Source organism: Lichenostomus cassidix, chromosome 23, assembly GCF_008360975.1.
Source record: "Lichenostomus cassidix isolate B80296 chromosome 23, HeHo_3.0, whole genome shotgun sequence".
In the NCBI taxonomy this organism is placed as follows: domain Eukaryota; kingdom Metazoa; phylum Chordata; class Aves; order Passeriformes; family Meliphagidae; genus Lichenostomus; species Lichenostomus cassidix.
Window position 1 is genome coordinate 5,077,303 of NC_139503.1, and position 24,957 is coordinate 5,102,259.

At 52.5% G+C, this 24,957-nt stretch overlaps 2 protein-coding genes across 4 annotated transcripts; one reads left to right on the top strand and one right to left on the bottom strand.

The window, feature by feature from the left end:
* Positions 1 to 537: 537 nt before the first annotated feature.
* Positions 538 to 11,956, bottom strand: SNRNP40 (small nuclear ribonucleoprotein U5 subunit 40). Its single transcript, XM_085081088.1, has 10 exons — positions 11,715 to 11,956; positions 10,874 to 11,003; positions 10,313 to 10,406; positions 9,280 to 9,445; positions 8,614 to 8,736; positions 6,910 to 7,030; positions 5,549 to 5,631; positions 5,081 to 5,142; positions 2,196 to 2,299; positions 538 to 940 (listed from the first exon to the last, which is right to left on the bottom strand). Exons 1-10 carry the CDS (start codon positions 11,934 to 11,936, stop codon positions 891 to 893), a joined length of 1,155 nt encoding a protein of 384 aa, XP_084937214.1. The 5' UTR covers positions 11,937 to 11,956; the 3' UTR covers positions 538 to 890.
* Positions 11,957 to 12,167: 211 nt separating this feature from the next.
* On the top strand, positions 12,168 to 24,497 carry ZCCHC17 (zinc finger CCHC-type containing 17). Of its 3 annotated transcripts, none has more exons than XM_085081486.1 (8): positions 12,168 to 12,303; positions 12,422 to 12,530; positions 13,340 to 13,397; positions 14,137 to 14,237; positions 14,321 to 14,412; positions 14,755 to 14,855; positions 16,962 to 17,110; positions 23,728 to 24,497. In XM_085081486.1, the coding sequence occupies exons 2-8, from the start codon at positions 12,489 to 12,491 to the stop codon at positions 23,875 to 23,877; spliced, it is 693 nt and encodes a 230-aa protein (XP_084937612.1). In that variant the 5' UTR covers positions 12,168 to 12,303; positions 12,422 to 12,488; the 3' UTR covers positions 23,878 to 24,497. The 3 variants fall into 3 exon arrangements, with proteins under 3 accessions (XP_084937612.1, XP_084937613.1, XP_084937614.1); XM_085081487.1 differs by lacking the exon at positions 23,728 to 24,497 and adding an exon at positions 18,437 to 18,737; XM_085081488.1 differs by lacking the exon at positions 23,728 to 24,497 and adding an exon at positions 18,440 to 18,737.
* Positions 24,498 to 24,957: the final 460 nt, after the last annotated feature.

A 24,957-nucleotide genomic window follows, 5' to 3' on the forward strand; every position in this document is an offset into this window, starting at 1 on the left:
GGACAGCTCCAGGGACAAGCCAAGGGCCCAGGGCTGCAGCAGCAATTCCCGTGGGCTCCTGGCTGCTGTTCCCCCTGGAGCCAGGGCAATGAGAGGAGGTGGATGTGGGCAGCTGACAGAGCCCTGATGAAGCTGAACCTCCCTGGGTTTGGGAGAGCTGCAGAGGGACTGGGGACAAGGGCTGGAGGGACAGGACACAGGGAATGGCTTCCCAGTGCCAGAGGGCAGGGAGAGATGGGATCTTGGGAAGGAATTGTTCCCTGGGAGGGTGGGGAGGGGCTGGGATGGACTTGCCAGAGAAGCTGTGGCTGCCCCTGGATCCCTGGCAGTGTCCAAGGCCAGGCTGGAGCAGCCTGGGACAGTGGGAGGTGTCCCTGCCATGGCAGGGGTGGCACTGGATGAGCTTTCAGGTCTCTTCCAACAAACCAGTCCATGAATTTAACCTCCATGATTTCGCTAGTTATGTACAGTTCAGGACTTGGATTCAATATTTGAGAACAGAAAAGCAACCAGAGCAATCAACCCCAGGCACTGAGCTGTGTAAAAAGCCATTTATTGCAGTTCTAACTGTATCAAAAAAAACCAAGAGAAACAGGACAGGGAATGTACAGGCCACGTGTGGAACTGAAACAAAAGTTCTCAATTTCAAGGGATCCAGAGAAGGGTTTCATTGTCAGTGGCACAGCCAAAACGAGATTCCTATCACTTCCAAATTCTCCTGCCTCCCCGAAGAAAGGGGAGGTGGAAAAAGCTGCACAGTGAGATGTGGAGAGGGGACAGCTGGGCTGTCACACCAAGCTGCTGTGGCCTTCTCCACTGGGAGTGAATCCATCCAGCTCCTGCAAATCCAGGATCCTGAGGGCACAGATGCCACCAGCTCCTCCTGGGCCTCACTGGATCTCCCCCATGTAGAGTCTTTTGTCACTGGATGCAGAAAGAACTGAGGGGGGAGAAGGAAAGAAAAGAGAAGGAAGGAAGGAAAGAAAAGAGAAGGAAGGAAGGAAAGAAAAGAGAAGGAAGGAAGGAAAGAAAAGAGAAGGAAGGAAGGAAAGAAAAGAGAAGGAAGGAAGGAAAGAAAAGAGAAGGAAAGAAAAAATTAAAATGGGATATAAAAATTAGAATGCAATATAAAAATTATCCCAGTGGTTGGACATCTCCACTAAGGACACAGTGCTGAACTCCTCATTTTGCTGGAAGCCAAATTTCAGTTGCTTCCCAAAAACCACGGAATGACTGCCCTGACACCTCTCCCAGGCTGTGCTGGTGGCTGTCACTCCCTGTCCCGAGGTGTCCCAGCGTGCTGCGGGGATGGCAGAGCAGGGAAGTGGAAGGAGAGGTGGGTAAACACCAGGGAAAGCTCCCGGGAGGGATTTTCAGCAGGGGCAGTGCTGAGGCTCCAGTCGAGGCTCTGCCAGCGCCGAGTGCCACTAGAGGGCACATCTGGCCAGGGAAGTGTCCCCAGGGCACGTCATTCCATGGGAACAGGGAAAACCCCACTGCACACACCCTGAGCCACCCTGTCCCACAGTCATGGAATCCCTAAAGTTGGGAAAGACCTCTGGCATCATCAAACCCAACTGCCAGCCCAGGGTCACCACTGCCACTGTCCCCAGGTGCCACATTTGCAGCTTTTCTGAACACCTCCAGGAATGGGGACTCCACCAGCAGGGCTGGACAAGCCTTTCCATGGAGAAATGTTCCCAAAATCCACCTTGAGGCTGTTCCCTCTCCTCCTGCCCCTGTTCCCTGGCTGTCCCCTCCTGTCAGCAGTTGTGCAGAGCCACAAGGTCCCCCTGATCCCCTTTGCTCCCCTTTCCCAGCTCCCTCAGGAGTTCTCCAGCCCTTTCCCCTCTTCAGGCAATTCAAGGCACAAGAACCACAGGAATGACCCAGAAGAGCTGGATTTGACCCCAACAGTGGTTTAATCCCTGCCCAGGAGAGCTCTGAGGGTTTCTACTCGAACTCCCAGCCTGCTGTCTGTCACCCTGCACACCCCCAGGCCACACCAAGAGCCACCCTGCTGCTCCCTGGGTGTCCCCAGCCCAGGGTGCTCCACCCAACTGCAGATGATCAAACTCTGCCACCCTAAATCTGTCTGACAACTGCACCCTGAGCCACTCTGGCAATCTGGGGGTTGTTTCCCAGGGGATCAGCAGCTCAGGAATTGCCTCCCTGGGGAGGTGGGGAGGACTCACTGATGGGTTCCTCGGGATGGAAAGCCAGTTCGTTCACAGAGCCAGCATGGCCTGGCAGCTTGTAGAGGATCCTCCTGGAGGTGGTGTCCCACACGTAGACAAACCTGCAAGAGAACCCTGCTGAGGGCAGGAGCTGGGGAAGGAAAACCCCCCAAGAGGTTCTCCAGCTCTTTGTGTGGAGAAACAGGAATTTCTCAGGAGGAAAATGCTGCCCTGCCTGAGCCAGAGGAGCAGAGGTGGGAGCAGCTAGGAATGGAAAGGTCAGTTTGCTGCCATTCTGTGATTCATCTTCTCGAGGGAAACATTCAGGGCTGCAATGTAAATATTGAATGTTACTTGACACAGCAGCCCTGTGTCACCCCTCAGGGCACAGACTGGGAAGCTGTGAGGCCAAAGAAATCCTTGCTAGTGCAGGGAGAGGGAAGAAATCAGCACTGGGAGCAGGGAGGAGAGACACAGAGCCCCCCAGCCCTGCTGCAGTGTAATCCCTCACAGGCAACAGCTCCAGAGATGGATTTCTTCCTGCTGTGCCACATGATTCCCTCCCAGCAGTTATTAGGGGCTGCTGGGATCCTGCTGAGCCCTTTGATCACCCTCTGTCAGGCCTCACCCCACTGCTGGGTCCTGCCTGAGCCCCACCTGGGCTGATGAACCCCCCAGGATCCTTCCTGAGAGCTCAGGCTGGCACTGGGCACAGCTCAGCTTTCAGATTACTCCTAGAAATGGTCTCAGAGTAGAGAAACTGCCCAAAATCACCGTGTCAGGGAAGCAGAGCAATGCCCTGAGCCTGGGCATGGAGATTTTGATAAATCAGAATCAAATCAACATCCTGCAGCCCAGGGGAGGTGGTGCTGCCCCTCACCTGCACAGGTACCCCACATCCCTCCCTTCCCAGCACAAGGGAATGGCTTTTAGTAAAGGCATTTAGTAAAGTCTCAGAGCTCTGCAACAACAAAATAAAAATCAGTGGCTGCTGGGGAGAGCTGCTGCTGGGGGAGACTCACCCTGCCCTCCCATCCTGCTCTTTTAGGCAGCTCAGATGGAATTCCCAGGGCAGGAAAGGTCGGGAATGGGGTTGGGTGAGAAGGGCAGCTCTGCTGTCACACACCCCAGGGTGTCACTGGGCTGACAGGGGCTGAGGGCACAGGGACAGCCATGAGCACATGGAAAATCAATCCACTGCTCCAAGGGAAGGTCACTGTGCAGCCCGTGGCTCTCCTGCATGGATTCAAACCTGCTGGGGATGGGCAGCTCTTCGCTCAGCCCTCAACACCAAGGCTGGTTGGGTTCCTCAGTTTCCCCCTTCCCTTCCACATCAGGGCTTTGCAAACCAGACAAAAGCCAAGATCTGCTTGTACAACCAGCCTGGCTTTTAACTGAAATGCTGCTTTTCACCCCAAAAAGAGCCCTGAATGGTTTCTAACCCCTGCTGGCTGCCCAGAGAGGATGCTGAGTATCAACATCAGGCACTCCTCCTCCTTAGGAGCTTCTCAGGCTGGTGTCATTCTGTGATTTATTTGCTCGAGGGAAACATTCAGGGCTGCAATGCAAATCTTGACTGTTATTTGAACCAGGATTATTTCAAGCCCAACTCTTATCCAGCAGGCAGGAATTGCATCTGCTGCTTTCTCCAAGCATTCTGCTGTTGTGGTTTCCATTTGGTGTTGCAAGGCAGGCAAAGTGGCTGATTTTACTACAGTCCTTCTGAAGGACTCAACAGCAAAAAGAAATATTCAGGTCAATTGTCCTTCCAACACAGACAGTGCAGGAGAGAGGAATCAGTGGGGGATGGTTTTGTACTCAAACAAAATCTTTAATTTTGCTTTGCTTTCACTGAAGATAGTCCTCCAAATAATAAAAATAATAATAATAATAAGATGGTGGTTTTTTTTTTTCTCTGTGATAGCAGAAGGATTTGAGTGGCCCTGTCTGACCTGCCCCAGGAGCTGTCAGAGCCCTGAGCTCCATCAGCACCTGCAGAATGAACCCCAACTGCCCCAAACTCCAGACACACCTGCCCTGAGCAGGCTCAGCCTGACCCACAGGGATCCAAGCAGGAATTCCTCTCCAAGCAGGAATTCTCCCCACGGAGAGAATTCTCCTCTCTGCCCAGCAGGGCTGGGAATCAGTCACACCTCAGGCTCCTGCAGGGACAGCTGCCCCACTAAATCTGGACTGGGAGAGCTCAAGTTCTGCCTCTGTGCTATCAGAAACTCATTAATCTGGTGATTACTGCTGCTCCAAGGCTTGGCCTCCAGCCTGCAGGAATTGCTGTCTCCCTGGCACTGGCAGGGGCTCTGGATTTGCTCCAGGGGAGGTTGGTGTCCTTCACAGGGACCTTCAGACCCTGGGCTGCCCTCCCTCTGCCCCTTCCCCTCCTCAACTGTCTTTATAGGACCTCTCATTTACAAGTCTGATATGTGCTAATTGATCTCTAGTTCTCCTTGATCAAAGGAGGGATGAAGAATCATCTCTGGAATTGCACCATGCAGGGATTTAATTGGGATTTGTGCTCCTCATCCCCTAACCCCACACAGACCATGCCCTCAAATATCCTCACAAGGTTCTGCCAGCACACCCAGGGGGCCAATCCAGTGCCAAAATGTCCCTGTCACCTGCTGGCCCTGCTGTGGGATCCTGTGGTGGGACAAGGCACATCCTCAGGCAGCTCTGGACAATAATAATCAGATTTTATAACTATCAGATGCTCCTCCACGGACACCAAAGCAATAGAAACACATCCCTGTGGAAATCAGGAAAACTCCCTGAGGGCTGTGTGTAAAACTGTGAAATCCCAAACAACTCTGAGCCTTCAGATTCTGATCCAAGAATGCTGCAAATCCATTGGGGATGGATGGGGACAGAGGAATGCAGTGGTAACTCACCTGTCAGCTGACCCCCCTGCAATTTTACTGCCATCTGGGGACCAGGAGCACCTCAGAAGGTTCTGAAATAAAAGAACATGCACAGATCTATTCAGTTTTCCCCTTCTTCTTGAATTAAAATCACCACGAGGCTTTAACCAGCACCAGCACCACTTTAATGATCTCCCTTTGGAAGATGAGATGGTAATTACAGATTTTATTTTATTGCTGGAAACAGCCAGTGCCTTGTTATTTTACACAAAGTAGATGGTAAGTGTAGAAAATACTTAATTTACAGCTAATTACAGCTGAACTGAGCAAAGAGCTCTTGTTACTGAGGCTTTAATTGGAATCCCACTTTGTGTATTCATCTTTCTTTGAGTTCTTATTAAAGCCTTTCTGGCCTAAACTTAAATATAAAAAAAAAAACCCCAATTCAGAGCAAAGTTAACAGCAGGGGGAATTGAACAAGGAGTGGAGCACACTCACCTTTTCGAAATTATGGACATTCCCCTGGAAAATCTTCACACACCTCTCCTTGGGGGCAAAGGGCCTCACGTCCCAGATCCGCACTGCAGCACAGAGCAGAGCCTTCAGCTGAGGGTGCCAGGGACACCCCCTGAGCCCAGGGACACCCCCCGAGCCCAGGGACACCCCCCGAGCCCAGGGACACCCCCCGAGCCCAGGGACACCCCCCCGAGCCCAGGGACACCCCCCCGAGCCCAGGGACACCCCCCCGAGCCCAGGGACACCCCCCCGAGCCCAGGGACACCCCCCCGAGCCCAGGGACACCCCCCCTGCTCCCTCATTTCCCCAAAAACCACAGGAAAACAGCAGCTTGCCCTGCAGGAAGCTTTGCTCTGACAGGCTAAATGCAGCAATGGGTGGCAGAGAAGGGGAAAATCCAAAGCAGTTAGCTCAGAAATGAGCACCACCTCCTCAGAGGAGGATTTGCTTTGTCCTGACATTCCATAGTGGTGACCCTGATGGGCTCAGCCTCACTGAGCAGCCCCAGTGTCACAGGCAGGGTGGGAGCTGGGCTGTCACTCCTGCTGAGGGGACACAGCCAAACCCCCTGACATGAGCCAGGCCAAGAGTGCCTGGATAACCTGTGCATGGCTCTTGTCCCCAAATCCCTGCTGAGGGGACACAGCCAAACAGGCCAAGAGTGCATGGATAACCTGTGCATGGCTCTTGTCCCCAAATCCCTGCTCTCATTCCTGCTGAGGGGACACAGCCAAACAGGCCCAGAGTGCATGACTCTTGTCCCCCATGCCCTGCTGTCACTCCTACTGAGAGGACACAGCCAAACAGGCCCAGAGTGCACAAACAACCTGTGCATGACTCTTGTCCCCAGTGCTCTGCTGTCACTTCTGCTGAGGGGACATAGCCAAACCAGTCCACAGTGCATGGATAACCTGTGCCATGGCTCTTGTCTCCAATGCCCTGCTGTCACTACTGCTGAGGGCACACAGTCAAACAGGCCCAGAGTGCCTGGATAACCTGTGCATGGCTCTTGTCCCCGGATTCCTGCTGAGGGGACACAGCCAAACCAGCCCACAGTGCATGGATAACCTGTGCCATGGTTCTTGTCCCCGGATTCCTGCTGAGGGGACACAGCCAAACCAGCCCACAGTGCATGGATAACCTGTGCATGGCTCTTGTCCCCAAGTCCCTTCAGGAGCTGGGACAAACCCTCCTGAGGCAGCTGCTCCCCCCTGCCCAGGACGCAACTGTCACCAGTAGAACAAAAACTCAGTCTATCTCCTCCTTGCAGCCCAGCCCAGCTCTGGCTCTTGTTTTTTTGGGATGAACAGCCTGACCTGTCCCTGGAGGCCCAGCAGGTGTACCTGTGTTGTCCATGGCATTGGAGAGCAGGTAGGAGCCCTCAGAGCTGAGGCTCAGGCCTGTCACCGAGTCGGCGTGACCTCGCATGGTGTAGGTGAGCTTGTTCTGCCGCAGGTCCCACACCTGCAACAGCACACAGCCAGCATTGCTGCTGCTGCCAGGGCATCCCACACAGGGACTGATAAATCAGCTGCTGGCAGCTGCTATGGGCTCCAGCTGGTGGGGTTGGAACGTGATGGGTGTTGGAGGAAAATGGGATTTGTGCTTTAGGTTTGTAACTGAATGTGTTCAGCCACCGAGGAGTTATGTGAAGCTGCTGCCACATGTGCAGGGCACAGGGAATGGCTTCCCAGTGCCAGAGGGCAGGGAGAGATGGGATATGGGGAAGGAATTGTTCCCTGGGAGGGTGGGGAGGGGCTGGGATGGAATTGCCAGAGAAGCTGTGGCTGCCCCTGGATCCCTGGCAGTGTCCAAGGCCAGGCTGGAGCAGCCTGGGACAGTGGGAGGTGTCCCTGCCATGGCAGGGGTGGAACGGGATGGGATTTAAGGTCTCTTCCTATCCAAAACCTTCACTGATTCTATGAAAATATGAGGCTGGAATTTTACGTGTGTTGGAGGAAAACAGAAATTGCCTTTCAGAAGACTTCTATGTGAATATACTCAACCTCCAAGGAGTTAAACATTAGCAGTTCCATGCCAGCAGAATTCCTCTTTAACTGGCCATAAAAATCTCCCAAATCCCACTGCCTGATGGCACAGAGCAGCAGCTCCCAATTCCCAGAGTTTCAGGCTGTTCTTCCCAAAGATGGGCAGTGGGGACAGCTCTGGTGGCAGTGACAGGGTGGGGACAGCTCTGGTGGCAATGCCACACCAAGCAGTGGCTCTGGTGGCAGTGACAGGCTGAGAACAGGTCTGGTGGCAGTGCCACACTGAGCACTGGCTGTGACAGGGAGGGGACAGCTCTGGTGGCAGTGCCACACTGAGCACTGGCTGTGACAGGGAGGGGACAGCCCTGGTGGCAGTGCCACACCAAGCAGTGGCTCTGGTGGCAGTGACAGGCCGAGAACAGGTCTGGTGGCAGTGCCACACTGAGCACTGGCTGTGACAAGGAGGGGACAGCTCTGGTGGCAGTGCCACACTGAGCACTGGCTCTGGCAGGCTGGGAACAGCTCTGGTGGCACTGATAGGGTGGGGACAGCTCTGGTGGCAGTGCCACACTGAGCAGTGGCTGTGACACCTGAGGGAAGGCTGGAGCAGGACTGAGGGCACAATGACCCAGCCTGAGCCCTGCAGGCACCAGGCCAATCAGCTGAATGAAAGGCTGAGCTCACTCCTAAATAAGAACTTTCCACACCAGCAGGTGCCAGAGAGCTGCAAACTGGGGCAAAGGGCAGACAGGGGACACGTCACCATGTTTTCTTTGGTTTACCTCATATAAGGCTCTGTCACAGCCTGCCAGGACAGCCAGCATTCCACAGTGGCTCTGGCAGGTGACAGCAGTGCTGGGACACCAGGAATGCCAGGCTGTCACATGCCAGCCTGGAGCAGCTCCCTCCTGCTTTGCTGGCCCTATATCAACACTAGGGTTGGACACAATGGGGCCAGGGGGCTTTTGGGATGGAAAATGAAGCAGGTGACTCCCATGGCTGTCCTTGACCGAGGTGTGACAGGATAGGAAAGGGACACAGGGACATGCAGTGTCCTACCTTGATGTCATTGTCGATGCCTCCAGAGATGATCTGGTCACTGGTGTCATTGAAGGTGACAGCCAGCACCTGGTAGGTGTTCTGGAATGTCTGCACAGCAGCTTTTTTCCTGATGTCCCACAGCTGGAAAGAAACATGGCACTTGTAAGAGGTGCACACATGTTTAACAACAAAATCACAGGGAGCTGCACAGATATTGGCAGAGACTCACACTGCTCTAATAAAATACCTTTTTAGATGTCAGGAAATCACTGTAAAAAACACTCAGTCTGGAGATCTTTATAAAAAACATTAAATCTGGTGTGTTTGGAGCACAGGAATGAGGGGAGGGAAGAAGGGCCCAGCACAGGAGATTTCAGGAGAGGGGAAAAAGGGGCCAGAATTGATTTCAGGAATAGTTTTCTCATGCTTTGTTAATCCAGAGCAGCAGAAAAAGTCCAGCTGAGCAGCTCAACCTTCAAAACCCCCTGAGAATAACACACCAAAAAAAAACCCCAAAAAACCCAAACAAAAAATGTGATGTCAAATTTCACTGGTTTAATTTTGAACTCAAGAGTTACAAGGTAACAAAATGAGTAATGAAATGCTGAATTCAGCCCAGTTAAAATGGAAGATTTCAGAAACTGTTCCCATTTTTTTAGGGTTTCTCCCCAGGGTCACACTGACCTTGACAGTGCCATCATCGCTGCCGGTGCAGACGAGCTGAGGTCCCCTCCTGGCTGGGTAGCAGGAGTTGACAAAGGACGTGTGGCCCTTGAGCCTCTTCACTCTCTCCCCTGTCTCACTGTCCCACACAGCCACGGTTTTGTCGGTGGATGCTGAGAAGAGCATGCTGCAGGGAACAACCACTGTGAGGGCTCAGCTCCCTTCCCACCCTTCTTGCTGTGGGAATAACCAGTGGGAGAAGAATCTCCCCGTTTGGTGTTTCAGAGGACCAGGACTGACACTGGATAAACTCCCTTTAATCCCCATTATAAATTGCTTTTCTGCCTCCTCAAGCAGCATCTGGGATGAAAACAGGCAGAAAAGCTCAGCAGTAATGGTGGGACAGCCTTCTAAATCTCTCCCTTGCTCTCTCTCCCTCCCCAGCCACTCCCAGCCACCCAACACAAACCTTCCTGTGTTCCCCAAAACTGCAGCAATGGCACTGGTGGGGCACAGCTGCCTCCAGAGCCTGTGCCATGCTAAGGCACCATTCCTTGTCTGGCAAAGCCACACTACCAGGATTTGCTGCCCATGCACTGAGCAAGGAAACAATCCCAGCATCACTGAGGTTGGGGAAGAGCTCCAGGATTATCAAATCCAGCCTGTGTCTTGTCCCCAGCCCAGAGCACTGAGGGTCACATCCAGGTGTTCCTTGGACACCTCCAGGGATGGGGACTCCAAACCTCCCTGGGAAGTCTCTGCCAATGCCTGACCACCACTTTCAGGAGGAAATTCCTGCTGATGTCCATCCTACACCAGCCCTGGCACAGCTTGAGGCCATTTCCTCTTGTCCTGTCCCTTGTACTCCCTCCTATCAGGGAGTTGTGCAGAGCCACAAGGTCCCTCTGAGCGTCCTTTTCTCCAGGCTGAGCTCCTTTCCCACCTCCCTCAGCCTCTCCTGCTGCTCCAGCCCCTTCCCAGCCCCACTCCCTGAGGCTCAGTGAGTCCCTGAGGAGCAGAAATCCCCTTCCTTCAGCAAAGCCTCTGCCCTCACCTGCCATCCGTGTTGTAGTGCAGCTCCATGACAGCCCCGCTGTGTCCCTTGAGCGTGGCAAAGTTGTCACAGTCCCCGTAGACATTCCACAGCACTGGGGGACAGCAAGGGACAGGTTAGCCCAGGAAAAACATGGGAACATCCCCCTGCTGTGGCTGGAGCTGATCTTTGGGAATTCAGAGAAATGAAGGATGTTTCATCCCCACTGCTGAGTGGGGTGAGGGATAAATAACAGCAACAACAAAGCACTGTGTGAGCCCCAGGACAGAGATGGTTCAGGGGGCTTGATTAAGGTGGATTTGTAAATAAGAATAATAAAATATTCTCTGTTTCTAATTCCTAAGCATTAAGAGCTGCATTTCTGCAGACTTCCAGAACCTGTGCCCTGCAAGACACTTCCAGTGCCATCAGGATGGGAGCTGGAGAGGAGCTGGGAAAAGCTTCCTGGGGAAGCCCTTCCCACTCAGCACCCAGCAGGCTGAGCTAAAACCCCTCAGCAGCAGGGCCTGAGCTGGTGTGAGCCCAGCCTGGGGGACAGCAGGGGACAGCAGTGACACTCACGGATGAGCCTGTCGAAGCCAGCCGAGGCCAGGGTGTTGCCATTGGGGTGGAACTTGCAGCAATAAACCTCCCCTTCGTGTCCTGACAGCAGCATGATGGGGGCCTGCAGCGAGGAGCAGCGGGGGGGGCCCTGAGGGACACAGGGGACACGGTTAGGGGACAAGGGACATGGCCAGGGTATGTATAGCCAGCCTGCCACTCCTGCCCACACCACATCCCACCACCATCTCAGGAGAATTACAGAATCACAGGATTGTTGAGGTTGGAAAAGAGCTCCAAGAGCATTGAGTCCAAGCTGTGCCCAATGCCCACCTTGTCCCCAGCCCAGAGCACTGAGTGTCACAGCCAGGAATTCCTTGGACACCTCCAGGATGGGGACTGCAAACCTCCCTGGGCAGTTCCAACCCCTGACCATCCTTCCCATGGAGAAATTCCTGCTGATGTCCAGCCTGAGCCTCCCCTGCCCAGCCTGAGGCTGTTCCCTCTCCTCCTGTCCCTGTTTCCTGGAGCACAGCCTGACCCCCCGGCTGTCCCCTCCTGTCAGCAGCTGTGCAGAGCCACAAGGTCCCCCTGAGCCTCCTTTGCTCCAGGCTGAGCTCCTTTCCAGCTCCCTCAGGGATTCTCCATTCCCATCTCCGGACACTCTCCAGCCCCTCCCTGTCCTCTCTGAGCTCCAGCACCGCCCGCAGCACCGCAGGTACCTCGGCAGCGCCAAACCCCAACCCCTCGCGGCTCTTCCCTCCCACTGCAATCACCCTCGGCCTTCTTCCTTCACCTTCCCACCCCATCCCGGATCTCTCCCCACCGCACCCTCCTCTCCCCTCCCGTTCCCCACAGTTACCGACTGCAGCAGCGCCCCGGCCGGAGGCTGCCCCGCTGCGCCGCCCGTGCCCGGCGCTCCCGGCACGTCATGGCGGGGCCGCTTGGCGGGCACGGGGACGAGCGGGAGGTCGGGGCCGGGCGCGGGCGCGGCTCCGGGGGCGGCAGGGGCTGGGGGCGGCCCGGGCGCGGGGCCGGGAGCAGGCCCGGGGCCAGCCGCCTTGCGCTTCTGCTGCTCGATCATGGCGGGCCGCCGCGCCACGCCCCCCGCGCCCCATTGGCTGCCGCCGGCGCGCCCTCCGCGCTGATTGGCCGAGCGCCCGGGATGTCCCGCCCCTCTGACCCGCTACCGGCGCGCCGGGCATGGAGCGGGGAGAGCGGCGCCTTCTGGTGCGCCCCGCGCTGATTGGTGGAGGGCGGGCTCTGACTAGCATTGCGCGCTGTGATTGGCGGGGAGAGCAGCCTGTGGGTGTGAGGGGGCAATGGCGGCGGTCGATGATGATGCTTGAGGCGGTGGCTGCGGGCTGGTGTTGTTGTCGCCAGCGCTGAGGAGTCCCACCGCCCCCAGGGCCCCGCGAAGAGCTCCGTCTTGTCGCACCGCGCCGATCCAGGTCAGTCCTGCACCGGGGCACTGCGGGTTCCGCTCGGATCCATCCCCGCGCCTCCCAAACCGCTGAACCCTGAGGGCTCTGAGTGTTCCAGGCCTTAATGAAATGTCTCTTTTCTCAGCACCCCGGAGGGGCAATGCGGTAGCGTGGGGTGAACCCAGCTGGCTGTCGCGGGACCTTTGCAGGCGATGGAGGCGCTGCCGGAGCTCTACTCGATCTTCCAGGGCGAGGTGCGGCAGCGGCGGGCGGCACGGCCCGGCTGTGCTCTCTGGGAATTTGTTCTGTGGGTTCGGCACTGCTCAGCGCGGGGGAGGTTTGGGTGGCTGACAGCTCTGTGCAGCTACACACAGCTGTGTCTATGGATCTGTGTTGATGTGCAGTGTGTGGGTAACGATAGAGGGCTGGCGGCAGGGGATGGGAGATTCTGTCCTTCTGCTCCTCTCAGGTGATTCCCACCTTCAGAGCTGCCTCCAGCCCTGCGTGCAACAGCAGGAGGATGTGGAGTTGCTGGAAAGAGTCTAGAGGAATCCATGGAGCTGCTGCAGGGCTGGAGCCAGGCTGGGAGAGCTGGGAATGTTCCCCTGGAGAGGAGAAGCTCCAGGGAGAGCCCAGAGCTCCTGCCAGGGCCTAAAGTGGCTCCAGGAGAGCTGCAGAGGGACTGGGGACAAGGGCTGGAGGGACAGGACACAGGGAATGGCTTCCCAGTGCCAGAGGGCAGGGAGAGATGGGATCTTGGGAATTAGGAATTGTTCCCTGGGAGGGTGGGGAGGGGCTGGGATGGAATTGCCAGAGAAGCTGTGGCTGCCCCTGGATCCCTGGCAGTGTCCAAGGCCAGGCTGGAGCAGCCTGGGACAGTGGGAGGTGTCCCTGCCATGGCAGGGGTGGCACTGGGTGGCATTTGGGGTCCTTTCACCCCAAACCACTCCCTGATTCTCTGATCTATCCCCATATGAGATAACCTCTGTAGGTTTGTTGTGCATATTCTCCCTCATTCATGTGAATGACTTTCCTTCAGCTCTGGTGTTGATTTTCTGCCCAGGTTGCTGCAGTGACAGATTATGGAGCATTTATCAGAATCCCAGGCTGCAGGAAACAAGGTTGGTGTCTCTGATGTAGTTTCATGTTTATGTGTCTAAGCCAAGCAGCAACCTCAGAATTAAAGGCTTTTAGAAAAAGCTCAGAAAAGGAGTTTTTCCAAAATCAGGAAGAAATTTGGGTTCTTGGAAAGTGATTAGAAGATGATGGATTTTTGCATGAATACCAAAAACCCTCAGATTTTTGGTTACTGCAGGGTATCTTGGGGTGGGTGTTTAGTAAATTCAGAATATTTCTGTGGAGCTTTTTGGTAACTTCAGAATATTTTGGTGGAAATTTTGATAACTTTAGCATATTTAAGAGAATCACTTGAAGATAATGAACAAACTGTAGGAACTCTGTGATCAGGTAGATTTCCCAATTTACTTCTTTTCATGGCCAATGTAAATTAGCTAAAAAACCACCCAAACTGGAGTGAAGGTAAAATAAAAAATGAGCACTTTCCAAACTACATATATATTTATTTACAAACATATTTATTATTTATAACTGTTCAACTCTACTAGGGGTATGTACATTGTAAACCACACTCAAAAATAGAAATTAAAAAAGAATGAGCTAAAGATGTAATATTAACAGTATTAATTTTTTTACTCTGTTTATTAATGGCATAAAAATAAATTCTTTCCACATCCCAAAGGGTTATCTGCTTCAAGCCATTTTGGAAACTGCTGCTCTGGAGGGCAAATCTGAGGCTCATTATTATTTTTTCTCTCTCTTCCTTTCCAAACTCTCTTCCAGGCCTTGTCCACAGGACTCACATGTCCTCCTGCCGGGTGGATAAACCCTCAGAGATGGTGGATGTTGGGGACAAAGTCTGGGTGAAGCTCATTGGGAAAGAGGTAACCCTAATTACAGTAAAATCCTCTGTGTGATAATTAACACTGTTGCCATTTATTCTGCTCATTCCATGTTTCCCTTGCAGCTGAAAGATGACAAACTGAAGCTTTCCCTCTCCATGAAGGTTGTTCATCAAGGCACGGGGAAAGACCTGGATCCCAACAATGTTTCCCTTGAGTAGGTAATTCTGCTGAGCAGAGCAGAGCAGAGCAGCTCAGGTGGGAATGGCTTTCAGCAGGACACAGGGAGTGGCTTGAACTGCCAGAGAGCAGGGAGAGATGGGAAATTGGGGAGGAATTGTGGGGAGGGGCTGGGAAGGAATTCCCAGGGAAGCTGTGGCTGCCCCTGGATCCCTGGAGTGTCCAAGTCTAGGTCAACTTTTTGCTTTTAGGAAGTTTTACTTTGAGATCAGCCTCTGTAATCCTTGTTAGGCTGTGTTGATACAAAAATGCAGGATTAAAGATGAGAGACTGCATGATTAAAGATGAGATTGAAAATGGAGCTGAACTTCTCTCCCAGTCAGGATGAGAGGAAGAAACGCACCTTCAGGGACTTCACGAGCCAGAAGATCACCCTTGAGGCTGTCCTGAACACTGTGTGCAAGAAATGTGGCTGCAAAGGTGGGTTTGGGCAGGATTCTGCTGCTTTATTTTTTGTAGTGACCCATGGGACACCTCCCACTGTCCCAGGCTGCTCCAAGCCCTTTCCAGGCTGGCCTTGGGCACTGCCAGGGATCCAGGGGCAGCCAGAGCTGCTCTGGGCACCCTGCTGACATGGTTACACATGGCTCTGTGGTAGAACTGAGTTTTGGTTCCATGTTTCTCCTACATTTTTATTTTTTCTTTTTACATTTTTTCTTAATGGATTTTTTTAAAGGATTTTTTAAGGAGTAGCTCACTTGCTTTTATAGAAGTTTGTTCCTTACAATCACATCCCTTTGGGCTACTGGTGAGGGGCCAGTGGAGGCCACAAAGATGATTAAGGACTGGAGGGATGAGGAGAGACTGAGGGAGCTGAGCCTGGTTATGTGGAGGAGAAAAGACTGAGGGGGAATCCCACCAACCCATACAAATATCCCACCAATCCATACAAATATCCCACCAACCCATACAAATAAATATTCCATCAATCCATACAAATAAATATCCCATCAAGCCATACAAATATCCCACCAGTCCATACAGATAAATATCCCACCAACCCATACAGATAAATATCCCACCAACCCATACAGATAAATATCCCACCAGTCCATACAAATAAATATCCCATCAACCCATACAAATAAATAACCCACCAGGCCATACAGATAAATATCCCATCAGTCCATACAGATAAATAGCCCATCAGTCCATACAAATAAATATCCCATCAATCCATACAAATAAATATCCCATCAATCCACACAAATATTCCACCAGGCCATACAGATAAATATCCCATCAATCCATACAAATAAATATCCTGTCAATCCACACAAATATCTCACCAACCCATACAAATATCCCACCAATCCATACAGATAAATATCCCATCAATTCACTCAAATATCCCACCAGTCCATACAAATAAATATCCCATCAATCCATACAAATATCTCATCAATCCATACAGATAAATATCCCATCAATTCACACAAATATCCCATCAATCCATACAAATAAATATCCCACCAATCCATACAAATATCTCACCATCCCATACAAATATCCCATCAATCCATACAAATAAATATCCCACCAGGCCATACAAATAAATATCCCATCAATCCATACAAATATCCCACCAATTCACACAAATATCTCACCAACCCACACAAATATCCCATCAATCCATACAAACACCCCTAAGCTCCAGCTCAGTTGGTGGGACACACTGTTAGCTCAGGAACTGTGTATTAGAGCTAAAGCCAAGTGTGGGGGTTTGAATGATGTCCTCCCTGCTCCAGCACTGTCAAGGTGACTTTTGTGGTGTCTTTTCATAGCTTTCTTCGAGTTGCTGAGGCATAAATTAGTTTTTTGTGCAGGAGTTTTTGCTGTGCCCCACTTATGTTATTTACAGTGAATGGTCAATGGGGTTCATGCTATTCTGGAGGAGGTTGATGGTGAGGATGGGCTCTGTAAAGGTAGATAAGTATCTTTAAAATACTATTTTAAGGGATTAATACTATTTAAAGAACTATTATATATAAAATACTATTTTAAAGAGTCCCAAAACCCAGGATTATACCTATTTCCAATCTGATCTTTAATAATGGTGTCTCCTCCTAACAGCAGGTGCTGAATTTCCACTGCAGCTCTTAGTAGGTCAACTTTGATGTCTCCAGAGTAGAAAGGGTAGAACCAGATGAGCTGAATTTCTCTCTTTGTGGCTTTAGCTCATTTTCCAGGTGCCAATCACACCAATTTCCCTTTCCCACACTCTTTCCTGTGCTGATTAAACCCCTGCACAGACAGATTTTCACTTGTTGAGACAAGAATATTTTAGTTTTTGCCTGTCTAATCCCTCCAGAATGACCTGGCCTGTGTTTATTCCCTGTCCTGTTTAATCAGGGCATGTCAAACTAGCTGAAATTCTAGGATAAAAAACCTCCAGTGTCGATTGTCTCCTCGTGACTAATAATAAAAAGAGCCTTGGCAGCACTTCAGGTGTGTAAAATGCATTTGTTAATGAAGAAAAAAAAGAGGAAAAGGGGATGGATTGTACCTTCAAACACCTTTTTCCAGGTCACTTTGCCAAGGAGTGTTTCATGCAGCCTGGAGGTACCAAATACAGCCTCATTCCTGAAGAGGAGGAGGAGGAGGTGGCAGCAGCAGGACGTGAGGGAGATCAAAGGAGCAGCCAGGCTGAGGAGTCTTCAAAGAAAAGGAAAAAGGTATGAGGTGACCTCTGGCTGGCCTGGAGAAGGGAGAGGGGGATGGAGGATTTACTCTGTGGTTACAACTGAGTTACTACAGCAACGTGGGGATCAGTGGCTGCTTTTGGGCTGAGAGGTTGGTTCAGTTTTGCACAGATTTTGCAGGAAAACAGGAATTTCTGCAGGTTTTTTAGTGATCCTTAGGCTTTCTCATTTATTCTTGTCAAACTGTCTTGAAGATAATTTTGTGCTACAACACACAGCCCTCAAAAGATATTTCTTAGAGTGAGAAAATGTTTTTTTTTTCCCCTGGTATTTGTGAGGCTTTGCAGGAATTGCTTCAGTGCCCTGGATTTCTGTGATTCCTGCCAATGGCCTGTTTTCCTCCTTTCCCTGCCCTCACACCTTTCTTTGATCTGCCCTCAGTGCCCTGCTGGCTCCAGAGGGTATCCTGACCCAGAGCCATGGGAACTGGATTGATCTGCACACTCTGGGGGAAAATCCCTGGCTGTGTTTGCACAGGGAGCAGATCCCATTGCCAGGCTGCCAGGGAATTTCTGTCCCTGAGAAAAAGGCATGAGATAAACACCTTTTCCAGGCAGTGTTTGACCTCTGGCTTGGAGCAGGATGGGAGAAAATAGAACATAGGTGAGGCTTGAACCCAAACCAAGAGTTTTTGGTGCTCAGGTTTATTCAGTGATGAGTATTCCCAGAATCCCAGAGTGGCTTGGGTTGGAAGGGACCTTAAATCCCATCCCATCCCATCCCATCCCATCCCATCCCATCCCACCCCATCAACTTTTCCCTATCCCAAGTTGCTCCAATCCCCATCCTGCCTGGCCCTGGACACTTCCAGAGATCCAGGGACAGCCACAATCCACTTCTAGACTTCAGTAAATAAACTTTTCCATCAGCCCCTTCACATTCCCACTTTTAATTATTCATCCAAAGCCCTTTCTCTTTGTTTTTTTTCTCTTTTTCCCCACTCTGTGGCCTCTCTGTATCCCTGGAGAGTGGCAACGGGCAGAAAAGGTGGTAAAGGCTCAAGTTATTTAAATGTTGTGGGGAAAAATTACACTTAGAGGTGCACAAAAAGCTCATTATCCTATCCTTGCCCATCCACCAGGACAGGGATTCCCAGTGGAGCCTTGCCCTGCTGACACCACAGGATATTTGGGTCACTGTCCTGAATTTGTTCCTGATTTCTTGGGGGATTGGTGGATTCACAACTTTCCTTTAAATCTCCCTTGTTCCTTTGATCTCCCTTCCTTCTCAAGGATGACATCAAAAGTTTTCAGATGTTTTCCAGAGCTGGGATAATAAAACTTTGAGCTTTTTTGGCAGCAGGATGTGGGATCCTGGAGATGAATAGTTCCCTTGTTGTCTCGAGTGCCTGCTGTGATCTTGTCTGGGAGCCACCATGTGCTTCCCTGCTTGCCTGCAGCTCTGGGGGGTTACAGCCCGTGGAAATGGTTCCATGGGCTCAGTGACAGTGTCCTTGCTGACCTGTCCCACCCCATGTGTGTGACACCAGTGTGAGGCTGTGATTCTTACATGAGTAGGAGGGACCTGCCAGCTCCCAAGTGATCCCATTTCCACTGAGTGTCAGAGCAATAAAATTGACATTTTTGCTTGTTCCTGATAAGCATTTTGTGTTTCCTCGCAGTTTCTGGGTGCTTTTTCCTCTTCCCAGAGATTCCTCTCCTGAGATACTTCAGGATCTTCACCCCCTTTTTCCTCACCTTGCCTTCTCAGTGGTTCCTCAGCTCTTTTTCCTCCTGCCTGAGCCCCACAGCATTTCCAGGATGGAGACACTTCAGGTCTCTGCACTGGGACAGTGACAGTGACATCTTTGCAGTGGCAGATGTCCCTGATGGCACTGGGTGTGTGAGCTCTGTCCTGTCTCCTGTAATCCCTGAGAAAATAAGTGACTTGAGGGAGAAGGGGAGATGCTGCAGAGTGTCCAGGGCAGGGAACAGAGCTGGGAAGGGTCTGGAGCACCAGGAGAGGCTGAGGGAGCTGGGAAAGGAGAGAAAAGAGAGCAAAGGAGGCTCAGGGGGACCTTGTGGCTCTGCACAGCTGCTGCCAGGAGGGGACAGCCGGGGGGTCAGGCTGTGCTCCCTGGGGACAATGAGAGGGAGCTTTAGCTGTGCTGGGGGAGGTTTAGATTGAATATTGGAAAAATCCTTCACAGAAAGAGTTGATAAAACTGCCCAGGGCAGTGGTGGAGTCCCCATCCCTGGAAGTGCTCATAAACCACGTGGATGTAGCACTTGGGGACATGCTGGTGGTGCTGGGGTGATGGCTGGATGATCTTGGAGGATTTTTCCGACCTAAACAATTCCACAATTCCGTGGTGCTGTGGCAGGGATGTGCAAAGCCCCAGAGCTCATTGGGGCCAGCTGGGCAGGCCCAGCTCTGTGTCCCTTTTCCTCCTGGGGTCAGGGGTGAGGCAGCTCCTTGGGAACAGCAGTGTCCCTGCTGGGATTGTGTGGGAGGCAGGAGGCTGGGAATGGCTGAACCTTCTGATCCTGCTGGCTTTGGCTTCCAAGAAAAAACCTGCAGTGTTGACCGAGGGATAACCCCTTGGATTGAAATCCTCCAAATTTATCCCATCTTCTGCTCAGACACATGGAACAGCTCATCCCTGAGGTGGTTTTGTATGCCCGTTGGGGTTGGGGATTTTGGGAGGCTTTGCTGCTCTTTTCCCCACCTTGTGGAAGATTTCCTGGACATCTCCCTGCAGATTTGCATGTGAAAACCACACCTGAGGGGTGTTTGTTCTGTGGCTCATCCAGCCTTGGTCCATCCTCAGTTGTACTGGTTTTACTGGTTTGTCCATGGCATTAAGAGGGCACAGCCCTTGTGCTTAATCCCTGCTTTCCTCAATTTGGCTGTCTTTATTTCCTGGCTGTAAACTGGATTCTTCTCCTCGGGTTCATTCTGATTCTCCTCAAACAAGGGATGCAAAAATACCTTTAGATTTATGTAATCAATCTCGTTTGGAGTGAAATTGGGTGGTGAAATAAGAACAAAGAATAAAATTAAGGAGCCTGGAGGGATTCCTGGCACATCCCTGGAGGTGCAGACAGACATTGGAAATCCATTCCAATTTTGCACAAGGACAGACACAAAATCTTGGTATGGAATCTTAACTCCACAAAAGGCCCTGGTGAAAAATATTTCAACTTCTTGGAAAGTCCTGGGCACTCCCCTCTTATCTCAACCCCAAATACCTTTAGGAGGAATGAATGAGCTGTTGTAACATTCTTGAGGCACAGCCTGGAGCAGTGCTCCTCACAAAGGGCAGGAGGGAGCCTGGAGTGCTGCTGGGGCCCTTCTTGGAGCAGTTTTTAGAGCAGTAGGGAAGGAATTCCATGAAAATCAGCACTCAGGCTGCTGCTGTCGTGCTGGCAGCTCCCAGCAGGGGCTCTGGAGAGAGGTTTTGGGGCACTTTTGTCCTGTTCTGGTGGGATTGTTGCGTAGGTGGAACAGGATGTGCAAGAAACCACAAAGTGCAGCTCTGTGTGTTGTGAGCACTCTGCAGTGAGAGCTCCTTGGGCCAAATCCTCTCCAGATATTCCCCCAAAATGCAGTGTTTGGAGTGCTGGCTGTGCCCAGAGCTGAGCTGAGGGCTGTCCTGTGTCCCTGCAGGCACCAGCCTGGGCAACTCAGGGCTGTCCTGTGTCCCTGCAGGAACCAACCTGGGCAATTCCTGGGCTGGAAACGCTCTCCCTTCATGCTGAGCTCACTGGTGACCATCAGAGTGCTGGATTGAAGGAAGGCTGTGGTCTGGCAGCAGCAGGATGCTGCTTGTGCAGAAGGATTTTGCACAGCTCTGCCTCCTGCTACAGAAAATCATAAAACTACGGGATAGGTTGGGTTGGAAGGACCTTAAAGCTCATCCAGTGCCATGGCAGGGACACCTCCCACTGTCCCAGGCTGCTCCAGCCTGGCCTTGGACACTGCCAGGGATCCAGGGGCAGCCACAGCTTCTCTGGGAATTCTCAGCTCACCTTGCTTCCTGCTGCATTCCCAGCCCAGGCTGTGCTGCTTTGCTGTGCTGCCTGCACTACTGCACTGAAAGAATCACACAATCATGGAATATCCAGGCTTGGAAAAGACACACACAAGGATCACTGAGTCCAACTCCACAGGACACCCCAAGAACCTCACTGTGTGCCAGAAAAGGGCTTTGTCTATCTTGGAGTGACCTTGGCTGTTCAAAGCCCCCAAAAAAGGGGAGACTGAGGGTTTGTTGATTTTTTCCAGCCAGCACAATGCCCACATGTGCTTTTATGTCCCCTGTCCCATCCCCAGGAATGTGTTTGACATCCTGTCCTGCCTTCAGCCCTCACATCCTGAGAAAGTTTCCCAAGCTCTGGAATGAAGCTCTGTTGGGTGTGAAGGTCTTGTCAAACTTTCTCACCATGTGCACGAGCTGGGAAAGCTTGAGAAAATTCTCCTTGCTGCATCCCCTTCTCTGGAAGATTTAACTCCTTCCCATCCTCTCCTCAAGGCTGGGAGGATTTGCTTTGTCTCTCATCTGTGGGTCAGGGTCTTTGGGGTGAGTCTGTTATCCCACAGGAAAACAGACTCACCTTGGGGTGACATTATTTGTGGTGCTGTTGTGGAGCTTAAAAGTGCCAAGAATGTGGAGTGGCTCCATCCTCTGCTCCCTTCCTGCAATCCCAGAGGACTCTGATTGATGCTCAAGAGCTGTCCTTGCTCTTCCAGCTCCTAAAAAAGTTGTTCTGCTGTACATTAATAAGCTGCCAGCCCAGGCCTGGTGCTTGGACACATTTTGGGCACAAATGCTTCAAAGCTGGGTCAGGCAGAGCCCTGAGCTGAGCCTGCTGGGCCACATTCCTCCTCTGGAGCTGTCCAAGTCTGTCCCAGGGCTTTGGTCACCTCCCTGGCCATCTCTGCTCCCTGAAAGCCTCCTTGGCTTCTTGCATTGTGTCCTTGAACAGAGCAAAAAACTGATCAGCCTCTCTGCTCTGGAGCCAGGCTGGGAGAGCTGGGAGTGCTCAGCTGGAGAGAAGATCCAGAGAGACCTCAGAGTGCCTAAAGGGGCTCCAGTAAAGCTGCAGAGGGACTGGGGACAAGGGCTGGAGGGACAGAACAAGGGGAAATGGTCTTTAAGATGATGGAGAATAGATTTAGATGGGATTTTGGGAAGGAATTGTTCCCTGGGAGGGTGGGGAGGGGCTGGGATGGAATTCCCAGAGAAGCTGTGGCTGCCCCTGGATCCCTGGCAGTGTCCAAGGCCAGGCTGGAGCAGCCTGGGACAGTGGGAGGTGTCCCTGCCATGGCAGGGGTGGCACTGGGTGGGATTTTCCATCCTAAACCATTCCCTGATCCTCTGAGAACCTTTTGCCAGGCAAGTCTCACTCAGACCATGAGGTGAAATTGTGGATCCTCACTGGAGCCTGGTGTGCTGTGCTGGGACAGAAAGCTGCAGCTTTACATTAACCACATGCAAAATCCCACAGTTATTTTAGATCCCCATTCCCCTGCTCCCTTCACTTCCCAGAACCGAGGGAAGAAGGTTAGAGGGAACAGCTGAGTTTTTGCAGGATGGAGTTTGCCAGGCCCTGGGGAGCTGCTGGCAGCATTCCTGCTCCCTGCTGGAAGGGGATGCAGCAGCACAGGATCACATCCTGATTAAACATCCCCAAATTGCCCTCCTGCATCATTAAATAGTGCTCATCTGCCTTGGGGTGATCCCAGTGCCCCCCTGGCCTGATCTCAGGCTAATCTCTGCCTGCTGCTTCATCACATGCCTCAAATTTGAGGGTTTAGATCCATTTCAGAGTCCCTTACAAGCTTTATTGCAGCACCAGCTGTTCTCGTGCTGCATCTGGAGCTCAGGGCTGCAGCTTTTGTTTCTGGGCTTTGCAGAAACAGAGAAATTCCCCCCAAAGGTGTGTGGGGAGAGGGAGAGCAGGAGGGGATACAGGAGAAATTGGGAAGGGTCTGCAAGGGAAGTTTGGGAGCAGAAGGGTGTGCAAGAGAATCCAGGAGGGCAGGGAGAGGTGTGAGGGGAACTGGAGAGCAGGAGGGGTGCAGAGGAAATTGGGGAGCAGGGGGGAGTGCAGAGGAAGTTGGGAAACAGGAGGGGGTGGTGAAATCTGCAGGGGGATTGTGCAAAGATGCACATCTTGCAGAAGGGAACTGACCTCATCCCACATGCAAGATGAGGAGAGCTGTGGGCTCTCCTGCCAGGAGCAAGGGGTGTTTGGATGCTCCAGTGCTCTCATCCTGGCGGGCTGGGGGCTGCTGGTGGCGCTCATGGTCATTTTGGGAACCCATTTTTGGGGCAAAAAAGCTTAATCCTTCCAACTTGCGTTAATAAAGAGCAAAGAAAGAATGGAGTGAGGGCAAGGACTCTCCTTCCTGAATTACCCAATGTTTTCCAGGCTTGGATTTCCATGTTGCTGCCCCTCTGCTCCGATTTCTGCCCTGCCCTGTGCCTGTCCCTGCAGCTGAGGGCTGGCACTGGTGATCAATCCCTGGCTCCAGGGGCACAGAGCCCTTTCCATGCAGGAACAGACCCAGAAAGGCCCTTGCTGCCCTGGTGAGCACCAAGGACAGCCTTCCCACATTGCCAAGCTTTTCCTTTGTTTTCCTAGGAGAAGAAGAAGAAGAAGAAGCACAGGGCCAAGCAGTCCTCAGAGTCAGACTCAGACAGCTCAGCCTTGGACAGCGATGGAGCTCAGCCCTCCAGCAAGAGGCCCAAGCACTCCAAGAAGAAGAAGAAGCACAAGAAGCACAAGAAGTAGCTCTGGGGTGAGCAGGGCAGGCTGGGGTGCTGCCATGGCCATTCCCTGGTGCACAGCAGAGGAACCAGCAGGGAGCAGCACTTCTGCCCCAGGGATAAAGAGGTTTCTTTGAAAAGCACCGCGGGTGTGTGCCGTTCCAGGTGTTGACCTTGCTGCAAGTTGTCCTCTGTTCCCTTGGGCACAGGCTGCCCCTTTGTGCCCCAGCTGCTGCCAGCACAGCTCATGACACCTTCCAGGGCACCTCTGCTGTCCCACAGCCTCGTGTTTGGCTGGATCTGCTGCCAGCTCCTGCTGCTCCCTGTGCCAGCAGGAGCCTGGGTGACATCAGCCCTGCCCAGTCACCTGCAGAGGTCGGGGTGGCACAGCCAGGTGGCACAGCCAGGTGGCACAGCCAGGCCCAACCATGCTGGGGACAGGGTTTGGTGTTGCTGGGACCACAGCCCCTGGCACAGAGCTCTGGGCTGCAAAGCTGCCCCAGCTCCCTCGGTCTCTGCAAACATTGGCAGTGGAGGAGCAAGGAGCAAATGGGGGAGTGCAGATACTGGGAGTAAACATGAACTGTGGAGTGTTTGCTGCCTTGGAAAGGGATGGAAAATAAATCTCTGCCCTCTCCAGCTGTACTTTGCACCAGCTCCTTTGTCCTGTACTCTCCACACTTCATCTTGGGCAGGGGAAGAACAGGGCTGGCTGTGTGGAGGAGGCAGGAAGGGTTTTTTGGGACATTCTGGCTGCTTCCTGAGGTTCCCAGGGGTGGGAAGGGGGTGTGTGCTGAGGTAACCCATAGGAGAAGCCTTCTGGACAGGACATAAATCTTGTAACTGGAGCTGAAGGTCAGGGGAAGGGATGGCAGGGAGAGTGTGCCAGGAGCAGAGCAGCTGAGCCCTGCCAGGACAGATGTGCTGAGGGAATGAGGGGAAGAGTCACTGCTGTGGCCTCTGGCTCTGCAGGGAGCTGCCAGTGGGGTTGGCAGGAGGAGGAGTTGGGATTGCTGGTGCAGCTTCTCCCTTGTCCCTTTTCCCTTCCCTGTGCTTCCCACCCCAGTTCCCCATGGCTGCATCCCCTCTGGGGCCAATTCCCTTC